This window comes from Bactrocera latifrons, unplaced genomic scaffold (genome assembly GCF_001853355.1).
Source record: "Bactrocera latifrons isolate USDA-ARS-PBARC rearing strain unplaced genomic scaffold, ASM185335v1 scaffold_248, whole genome shotgun sequence".
Classification (NCBI taxonomy): domain Eukaryota; kingdom Metazoa; phylum Arthropoda; class Insecta; order Diptera; family Tephritidae; genus Bactrocera; species Bactrocera latifrons.
Genome location: NW_017536052.1, coordinates 327074 through 338474, shown reverse-complemented (window position 1 = coordinate 338474; position 11401 = coordinate 327074). Strand labels below are relative to the sequence as shown.

General features: G+C 38.6%; 1 protein-coding gene across 1 annotated transcript; it reads left to right on the top strand.

The window, feature by feature from the left end:
• The first annotated feature begins 8890 nt into the window (after positions 1-8890).
• LOC108969299 (coiled-coil domain-containing protein 58) lies at positions 8891-10505 on the top strand. Its single transcript, XM_018933929.1, has 3 exons — positions 8891-8980; positions 9037-9309; positions 10323-10505. The coding sequence occupies exons 1-3, from the start codon at positions 8939-8941 to the stop codon at positions 10428-10430; spliced, it is 423 nt and encodes a 140-aa protein (XP_018789474.1). The 5' UTR covers positions 8891-8938; the 3' UTR covers positions 10431-10505.
• Positions 10506-11401: the final 896 nt, after the last annotated feature.

The following is an 11401-nucleotide window of genomic DNA, read 5'->3' as shown; positions in this document are numbered from 1 at the left end:
TAAGAACAAGGCTGCATTTTATTAATATGAATTTACTATATAAGGAATATCTGACTATCAGTAAATGATATTTTAATGGGCGAAACATGACACACTATGGAGTTTAAATCAAATATTAGTAAATATATGTCATTAATAAATAATTTCCTTTTATATTTAGCAACAATATTTATAGCTTTAGCTATTTATTAGAATACATTTGATAAGTATTTACTACCTCAATATATACAGCACTGCGTTGCTACCTCTGAAAATCCAAGATGGCCGCTATTCACCCCTCAGAAAGCTACCACGAAAAGGTTATCTACTGTATATACTGTGATCCTTCGGCCCCCACCGCTTTGTTGTTCTTCAGGCGGGCAATTGCTATTCGAATTTCTTCTTGGTCGGGCAAAGGAACGTCTGCTCCATCGTCATCGATTGGGAAATCGGATTCGCCTTCTCCTTGCGTTGTGCGCTCACTGCCACTCAGCAGGCTGGAGAAGTGTTCCCTCCATAATTTAAGTATGCTCTGGGCATCGGTGACTAGATAACCTTCTGTAAGCCGCCGCATTTTTTCGTAGACTTTTCAAGCATTACCCCTGTCGGCCAGCTTATCAAGCTTTTCGTACTTACGCATTTCGGCCTCATTCTTTTTCTGTCTGCAAATGCGTCTCGCTTCCCTCTTCAACTCTCGGTATACATATATCCCATTCCGCACGTGTTGTGGTCGATCGTAACGTTGCGAGGTAAGCAACCTGCTTCCTCTCCGCTGCGGCACGGCACTCCTCGTCGTACCAGCTGTTCTTTTCGCACTTTCCGAGAACCAATGATTTCGGTTGCAGCTGTACGCAAGGAGAGTGAAATGCCGTCCCACAGTTGTTGATGAGTGCTCTCAGAAAGCAGAAGTACTAACCGAGTAGAAAATCGTTCGGCTGTATGATTGCAGCTTCTCGACGTCAAACCTTGTGTTTGATGGCGTGCGTTTTTTGCTGCACAGAGGCGGGTGCGRATCTTGGCTGCAACAAGATAATGGTCCGAGTCGATATTAGGAAATCGGAGCGCACGCACATCTAAAACACTGGAGACGTGTCTTCCGTCTATCACAACATGATCGATCTGGTTGGTGGTTTTTCGATCCGGAGACAGCCAGGTAGCTTGGTAAATCTTCTTATGCTGGAATCTAGTACTACAGATAACCATATTTCGGGCCCCGGCGAAGTCGATCAGCTTCAACCCATTTGGGGATGTTTCCTCGTGGATGCTGAATTTACCGACCGTAGTGCCAAAGATACCTTCTTTGCCCACTCTGGCGTTAAAGTCGCCAAGCACGATTTTGACATCGTGGCGGGGCAGCTCTCATAAGTGCTTTCCAAGCACTCATTAAAGGCAYCTTTGGTCACATCGTCCTTCTCTTCCGTCGGGGCGTGGGCGCAAATCAGCGATATGTTGAAGAACCTCGCTTTGATGCGGATTGTGGCTAGACGTTCATTCACCGGGGTGAATGATAGTACTCGGCGACGAAGTCTCTCTCCCACCACGAATCCCACACCAAACTTGCGCTCCTTTATATGGCCACTATAGTAAATACCCCAAGGACCTACTCATCTCTGTCCTTGTCCTGCTCTCTCTTATACACATCTAGATGTGTATAAGAGACAGGTATATATATAAATATATATAGTATATATATAAATATATATAGTATATCTATAAATCATTATTAAGATGCAATGGTCATTGCCTGGATTCTCTTCCCGTAGTTAGAAAAATTGAGTAGTTTTCTGTTCTACAAATAAAGAGTAATTCGCTGGCTTTTATCCAAAGGAAACTCCTCCTTTAACCAATGTTGACCGTTATTCGCATTAAAAGTTTTTCTAAATAAAAGTTTTGTAGCTCAGTCTCGCATTTATTATCACACAGGTACTTTGGCGCTGTTTGTGTTCTAATAGTATACCCATCAACGTTCAGAGTAATTATATCTTTTTCTTCATCGGCTCGAAATCACTGCTCCGGTTTTCTGTCCCACTGGCATCTACCCGGTTTTTAATTTTTTAGAAAGTGGCTTTACTAATGTTTTCTATTTGATGCAACTCTTTTCCTACTATTTCCACAGCTGTATCATCCGCATATTCTATTATTTTCGCTTCTTTCCACAAATAGAGGCTTAATATTTCAACATAAAGGATATTCCATAACAGTGGTCCCAACTCGCAGCCTTGTGACACTCCACCAGTTCAGTGAAAGTTTTGAAAGATAGTTCCTTACAATCCGTAGTAAATAGTCAAGTTTTTTTTAAGTAAAAGGAATTTTTCTAAAGACAGCCGGTTGAGTTATAAGCATTTTTCGCATCATGCGTAGTACGGTCAGTTTTTTTGTTCCGCTATTAGTCAAACGTTTCCTGTCCGTATTGAATGCTAAATCATCTTCGACTTGATGCAGGTATAATTCGAGACTTTGACAGATTAGTCGCCAAATGGATGAAAACACTCCAGCTCTGAGAATATTCGACGCAATACCCTCCGGGAGAAGCAGAGGAGGAGGAAGATCTGTACTCCGTTGTAAAGACCAGGTGAAGATGAACCTGGCTACACTTGGAATCTGCACCTAACACACCAGCAACAGTAAGCATTATCCATTTGGGACGACATTTGGCCCTGTTATTTAAGTATTGTCGAACCGTGACGCAGTATTTTTAACTAGCTAATATCACTTCTTCCCACACTTATTGTATAGGAAAAAGTATTCCACCTGTAAGCTGGCTTTCATTTGAAGCTTTTTTTCGAATTATGGCGACGTTGAACATAGAATATGTTGGCAAGATTTTCCTTTTGGTGTGCATCTTTGGAAGCGGTATATTCTGGTTCAACATGACTTTGAAAAGATCTTCATCAATATTTGCTTCTTTCAATCCTTCAACTGGTGCTTGTACATATCACACACCTCTGTGGGTCGAACCAAATATTTGTTGGAAAATGTATTATTTATAATAATTCAACCGCCTTGTTCCTAAAATATCAATTAGACAAAAGGCTTTGAGTAGGGCACGCCCTAGCTGATTTTTTCTTCTGCTTATCCATTCTAAGGCCTACACATTAAAGTATGCTGCAATTTTATTTGGGTTAGTTGCATGACCACGATTAATATGTTCATCAGCAATTTGTTCAAAACTAGGCTGCGAAAGACTTTGTAGTAAATATCACCAATAAATGTACATATATTTCGCATATTTTTATTCTCGTGAGGAAGGAAGGAGTTGCGTATATCTTGTATATATAATATATTATATATAAATCTATTGCATCTTCTGCAACATTGTCCAGCACTTCAAACTCATAGACTGTCAAACTTCAATAATACTGATCCAATAATTTTATTGATGGATCCCTCAAGCAACAACATTTCGAAAATCTACAACTTTTTGAAAGACAGCGACCTTCTTCGACGCATATAATATAACCAGTCGGCCGATAGCCCATGATGCTAGTGCTGCGTATTTTCTTAGTTTGTATAATAATTGTATTATTATGTAAGCTTTTATAAAATAAAAAAAAAATAAAAATATATTATATATAGTATATAGAGAGCTATGTAGTAGAGTTCTAATTTTTAGATTGCTCACAGCTAATTGCAACAAGGTTATGGGCCGCATAGCAGTGGTTTAGATTTATTTGCATTATTTTCATTGTTTTCCTTTTTTGCAGGCTTCAATGTAAATAAGATATATTTGCCCTTTCAGATATTTATCCTCGCTCTTTCATTGCTTTTACATAAAATACAGAATGGTTCTTTACGACAGTGATTTGCACAATATCCAATTTCTCAGCATTTCGTTGAACATTTACTTCTGTCTAAAACATCATTTGCTTATTTATACCCGTAACCTGTTGCAATAGAATATAATAGTTTTGCTCACTTAACGGTTGTTTGTTTTACGTAAAACTAATCGAGATAGGTATGGAGTTATAGATATTGAAATTTTACAAGCATATTCATAAAAAAAAGAGTTAGAATTATGAAAATATAAATGATCCGGTTGGCTATATATCTTTAATTATTTAAATTTGCTTTTTCTAGTATTCTGCATTCTACCCAACCAATCTTAATATTTTGGGTATTTAACATTTCTGACTTATGTATACTTTTATATGGCTTTCGTATGCTTTTAATCGAATTCACAAGATAATAATTTTCTTTCGATTTACGAACGAATGACTATATCTTCCTTCGGCGTGATTTCGTCCTAGTTGCGAATATCTACCGTTTCCACAATAGTGGACTTGTACGATCGAAAACAGGAATTCGACTTTTCTATAGTCGACGTCAATAAAACAAAAGATGAGTGACTTCTCCCGAATTCCATCCCTGGATTGTTAAGTAAAGTCCCAATTTAATGATAGTGCGCTTTATTTCTTACTCAAACAATTTAACGCTTATTACTCGTAATGTGAGTTCACAAATTGCTTATATCGGTTATAGTAGAGTTAACATCAGCGTGCCAGTCATTTCTTCTTTTCGCAATGTGGCATCAATGGTGATTCCAAGATAACGGAGTGGAGGTCTTCCTCTTCGTTTGCTTTCCCAGGCAGATACTGCGTCGAATACTTTCATAGCTGGAGTGTTTTCATCCGTATGGACGACATGACCTCGCCAGCGTAGCCGCTGTCTTTTGATTCGCTGGATTATGTCAATGTCGTCATATATCACATACCGCTCATCGTTCCATCGAAATCGATATTCGCCGTGGTTAACGCGCAAGGAACGAATCTACCGCAAAATCTTTCTCTCTAAAACTCGTAACGTTGACACATCAGATGCGGTCGGGAATGATGAGTGACTTATAGAGTTTGACTTTTTTTTTGTAGAGAGAGGACTTTACTTCTTAATTGTCTACTTAGACAGAAATAGCACCTGTTGGGAAGAATTATTCTGCGTTGGATTTTGAGGCTGACATTGTTGTTGATGTTGATACTGATTCCAAGATAGACGAAATTATAATACGACTTCGAAGTTATGACTCTCAACAGTGACGTAAGAGCATCGCGAGTGCTCTGTTTGTATTTGACAGACCCATTTACTTTGCTTCCTTATCCAGTTTGGAGAAAGAGGACTTACAGCGCGGATAAGGCCATTCATATCAATAACATCGGCATAAGTCAGCAGTTGTACACTCTTATAGTAGTTGTACCTGCTCGATTTAGTCCTACAGCGGTAGACTGAAGAAGTCGCACGATAGGTAATAGCCGTGTCTGAAATCTCGTTTGGTATCGAACGGCTCTAAGAGATCTTTCTCAAAATGCAGTGTAACGAAGCTTTTTGCTGCCCCTGCTTCTTAAAAGTATAAATTGTTGAGGTATACTCGCCGTGTCCAGGGTTCGTTACAATAAATTTGTAAATACTGGGGCTCTTCTGCGAATCGCACTTTATTTTGTTCTATAATCTAATTTTAATTTAAGTTACAAAATCGTCTCCCGCGTTGTAATGTCGTCGCCCGAGAAAGTGCTGCAAGGGTAACGGTTCAGTGTGGCCCGTTAGGGCAATACCGTTTCCCCCTCTGCTGCGTTTCGGGGGTCTAGACGACTTGCTGCTCTGTACCACGACGATCACGCTCGGCTATTTCTGATGGCGCTCGCGTAGGCTCCGCTGACGATATCCTGCGGCGTGCGTCCCGCGCTACGACGACCACGCTCGACTATTTCTGCCGGCGATGGTGTAGGTTTTCAATGACGGTGTCCTGGCGGTGTTGACGCTCCGCCGCTACGGCGACTGCGCCCGGCTATCTCTGCCGGCGCTCCTGTATGCTTTGATGACGATGTTCTGGCGTATACGTTGACGCCCGCGTGCTACGACGACTACACCTGGTTACTTCTGCCGGCGCTCGTGTAGGCTTCAATGACGCTGTCCACGTTGAGACTCGCATGTTACTCTGGTGATGTCCTGTTCAACCACCTTTGCCGCGTAAAGATAATGGATCACGGAAGACTACGTCAGCGATCGTGACGTTAAAGGTTGAGTTGGTCAGAGGATAAACTCACCACCAAGTTCACCCTTAACAGATGGCGTTTACAAGTCAGAGTACAAAGACTAGCTAGAGGATAAGCTCACTGCGTAGCCTGATGCTGAACGTGTGTACGCTGTCACAGTCCCGTGCTGACTACCTGATCATCGGCCATCTAACTCCCCACCAAGCCTTTGCTGCGTGCTAACACATTCGCAACATGTTGCGTTGGGATGGTGTGTGTTGCTGGGATGRCGTATGYTGCTGGCAGTGGCGTGGTTTTACCGCTGCGTATGCATGCTTGTTGTTGTTTCGTCTGCTTGTCTGATTCTCCGTCTCCGTGGTTATCCCGTTGTATTGCTTGCGTGGCATGTTTTTACTGCATTCGTGTTGCTTCAGCTTTTTGTGTTTCTAGAAGTGTCGTGGTTTTCCCGTTGTGTTGTGAACAATAGGGTGGGCCTTTATGAATTGTGTGGACTAAATTCTGCATAGATATTTAGTTCTCACAGCAGCTTTAAAATCGACGAAGAGGTGGTGTATACATTCTTTTTTTGCGGGTCTTTTCCAAGATTTAGCATTTGATGAATATCTGCAGTTGTAGATTTTCCAGGCCTAAAGCCACACTGATAATGTCCAAATAGTTTGCTGCAGCTTCTACATGTCGAACTTTCCTTGTGTTTGTGACGAGTATTTTTTGCCGCACATAGGCGAATATGCGAATCTTGGCTGCAACAAGGTAGTGGTCCGAGTCGATGTTAAGACCTCGGAGCGTACGCACATCTAGAACACTGGAGACGTGTCTTCCGTTTCCGTTTTCAATCCGAAGACAGTCAGGTGGCTTGATGTATTTTTTTATACTGGAATCTGGTATCACAGATAACCATATTTCGGGCCCTGGCGAAGTCGATCAGCCTCAACCCATATATATATATTCCAGGTGCATGCCGTTATCCTTAATGCGTTTGCCATGGTCGTCATCAAAAAGGCGGGTTCTCTTCCGAAGATGTTTTTTACGTTTCATTGGGGGCGTTTTTTACGTGGCAGGTCCCAAGCCCAGCGCACAACCCTTAGGAGGGATAATTCGCCTTCTCACTTTAGTTTTAATTCAGACGACTACTCATAGGAGACTTGGTCTAAGACCAGAAGTCGTGAACAGCTGAGCAATTCATCCACTTTAGTTGTCTCCCTCTTCCGAAATCTGTGAGAACACCTCTGTTATTTGTGAAGTTTTCTGTGATGTCCGTTCATCCTGCTCTTTCAACCTGTGCTCTTTCAACCTGTGCGCTGTACGTGCATCTTGGCCTGCGAACTGCTCTTCGAATTGAGAACCATGTTTATAATGAGGCCATAAACTATCTTATTTGCGTTGACATCTGCGATATTGTAGCCAAAAACATGTCCACGTCCATAAGGCTTGATGAGCATTGAGTATCTTCCATTATTTCTATCTTCGTCGTTTCTTCATCTAATTCCAATTGAAAAACATGTTCTAATGTTTTCCGCTTCCATGGCCACGGTGCCGTTATTGTAATTTGCTTGCTTTTTTGTATTTATTAGATAATCGCACTTCTGACACTAATTTTTACGGGTTTCTCGATCGTCTACCTTGTAACTTACTCTTGAGTTCGATCACTAAATTGTTAAATAAAACTCCCAATGTAATGTCTATGAATTTATCGTCATTTCTTACTGAAACAACTTAACGGTTATTACTCGTGATTGGAATTTATTTCTTATAGCTCTCAAGTAATTGCTCAAAAACAACAACATTATTTCTTCAAATAATTTTGACAGCTAGTTACGCATTGTGAATGATCCACATTAGAAGAGCAAAAAAGAATAAACAAAGAAATTAAAATTTGTGTGTAATATTTATGTGTGTAGTAACAATTCGTTGCGGTTTAAGGAATGTTGTTGATGATCGGTAAGTTTTAAATAACATTTCAAAATAAACTTACTTCATAATAATGATTTTAACTAATTAAGGAAGAATATAACGATTACTTTGAGTTTCCTGCAAGAAAAAATTGTAGATAGCGTTGCCATACTCGCAATTTAAAATAAATTAAAATAAATATTTAAATAATATAATATTTAAATAAATATTTATTAAAAGTTACTTTTAGTTTTATTTAGGGTTGCGTACTAGCACAAGTAAATTAACCGCAGACCATTTCTTAAACGTTTCTTTATATGAAGTTTGTACATTTCTTGAGAGCTGGAAAATACCCTTAACACTAATTCAAACAGTGTCCCCGTTGTTACGAAATTACCAAAACATCGCCACTCGAACATTGTGGAAACTACGAATTTCCCTACCGAGATACTACTGACAATATATCGTTTTGTTCTAACATTCGTGTTTGCTACAATAGTGGAATTCACTTGGTGATGCAAGATTGCATATTGAAAAATCCTATACCGAAATATATCAACGGCTGATTCGGTTAATTTATTGTAAATGACTATTATGTATGGCTATTGGGAATTGGTGCAGCTTCTGCATTCATTCTTAACAAAAAAAAACTGTAACAAATCTTTATAATTTAAATCTTTATAATTTAAATTTAGCTTCCTCAACAATTTAACGTCAAACTATGTGTTTACGTAAAATGACAGCTAGCACAGGGCAGGGGTTGCAATTATTCTTTTACGTGTCATTGCACGAAAATAAGCATGGGTTTTGGTCGGACATATTTTACAGCCATTGCAAATAATTTTCTGCGTGTGTTTGCGCCAAGAGGAAATATATGCAATTGGTGCACCGTGCAAGGATTTTTCAAGATCAAGAGAATACCCCTAATATGCTTGCTGAAAACTTTACAGAATACAAACACGTTATATTAAGCTTACGCAATAAATATCCTGCATTGGCTATAGTGAGAGCAATAATGTTATCTTGTCAACGACTCTTATCAGCGGAGATGCCCCGTAATGGGAATCGTTTCATTTTGATTAAAAATGTCAGCAGGAGGGCAGTGCGAGGACTTTTTGGAGTTCCAGGTAATTTATTTACAAGTATATATAATGCCTATTTCATTAATAAAATGTACTTAAAGGAAAGCATAAAACAAATGCGGGCGTTAGACGACAATATAATATATATGCTAAACACATCACTGCCAACTGAATCTTTTAAAGGTCAGGTTAATTCCGAAAAAGTGTGTTCGAACCTATTTAACCAGCTTCAACAGATCCACAAGTCGCGGGAGAAAAAAATTAATGATTGTATACTTTCATCTGCGGAATCGTTAAAAAAATTGCGTGAGTTACGTGAAAATAACCGCGATGATGTCGACATTGATAAGAAATTCAAATCGGAGCAGCGTAAGGTTAGTAATAATTAATAGTGAGGTGTTAAAGGAAGGAGAATATGACACCTCTCAACTCTCAATATGACTCTCTCAACACCTGAACTATAAATCCGGAGCTCTTTCCTTGTTTCTACAAATTGTTGCGCAATCAAAAACTATGTGCGGTCTGTTGTTTCCCTCATCATGTCACAGAACCGGCAGTTTACACAAGAGGCTATACTAATGTTAAAAGTATGTTTCTAAAGCCTCCAATGTCCAGTGGTAAATTCCAATAATGGTTACAATTTGCCTCTAAGAAGAATTATAATTATTTAAACTTTGTTAGATTGTAACTTCCAGCATAATCTGCAGCATCTTCCAACATGGTAGGACCACAATCCTTTAAACTCTTCATATAGGAGCTGCTACGTAAGGAGGATCAAACAGGGAAATGCCTTCCGGCAACAACTCTGAGGTATGCGCCATGCCAAGTTGCTAATGGGTGGTTACAACCTTAGCAGGATTAAATATGTTATCAACTTCCCCAGGGTCAAACTCCTGCTATTTGTCGCATTCTACACTTACATTCTAAGCTCAAGAAACAGTTATATTATATAATATGGACCAAGTTTTTGGTGCAAATTGCCGGTTCTGCTGCATAGAACTCCAGAACACTTGCTAATTAACTGCACGACCATAGTATACATCCTTCTGACGATTGCTAGCATTTGCGTACCAAGAATGCTTTCGCGCTTTTAATCAAACTTCACATCAGGGCTAGGCCTATTTTATGTCAATAGTCATTATTAAGTTCTAAGGTTCTTACGAATAACCGAATCGCATTGAGAGTGAAAAGGTGAATTAACTCCTCAGTTATGCTCAATAAGAAAGTGATCATTAATATGCACGCAAAAACTAGTATATCGAGTAAGTGTGGTATTATTTATGCATTATTTTTTAACACTTCCGTATTTAGTGTTTAAAGCTTGAACTGTATTGAATATGTTTTAACCTATTTTATATATATATATTATTTTTTCATTTAATTTCAGCTTCGTCTTTTACAATCTGAAGTTAACGTGGAAGACATTGTAAATCAGAGGTCATTGAAAGCCTTCAAAGAACGATGTCGGACATACATCCGTACCAGTGCAACATAGTGGATTGTGTTAAAATATCTAAAATATATATTTTTTTAATTTTTAATAATAATAAAATTTTAGAAGATTGATCAAGTTTTGGTTGACAAAAATTTCCAATTTAGGAGGATTTAGCGTTGAAAGTTGAGACTATGACATTTTATCCACCTATCTGTTGAACCAACGGTTAGTTCCCAAAAGCACGTCTATAGATTTATGTAAGTTAAAATGGTTAAAATGAATTTCTTAAGGTACAATTGAATTGACAATTTTAACCGAAGCGTATTAAATGCTTCGTTCTTACGTAAAAGACATGTTAGCTTCACTGTATGCTTGTGTTAGTTTCCACGACTGTGGTTCCTTTAATGAGTGTGTAATTTTTATGGCCATTAATTGTTAGAAAATTCAAATTAAATGGACGTTTTCTTTGACTTATTGGGGTTTTGCGGGGAATATGTGTGTAATTGGTCTAAGCCCCAAATTTAATGAATTTTGACTATATAGTTGAGATTTTTGAAAGGTCAAAATAATTTCTAATATTTTAAACTTTTTATTTGGTAGAAAATCCTCTGATAGTAATTACGTCCATGGGGCTTTTGCGGGATCGAGTACCAGGCAAACTTCTTTTTTACTTTCGCATTCACTAACTTTCCACATTTTTTTATGGAGTTTACTTACATCTTCAGGGGGCCTATTCCAGGCGAGGAAGAACACCCCACACATATTAAAAAATACACTTTTTTGGCGGTTTACAAGCTTCTACGAATATTAGTCATTCTTTATGACATTTTATAAGTTTTGACCACAATGTGGTTTAGCGTCGATGGAATATGAATAATATTACATCATCACACTCCCATTCTTAAATGTGAAATAATGTCTCCGAGGAGACTTGTAAAAAAAAAAAAAAAACAAGAATAAATCGTTTTATCCAACCTTCCGCCTTTAACAAAACCGGTTGAGAAGATAATCTTGTAAAATTGAAATTTGGC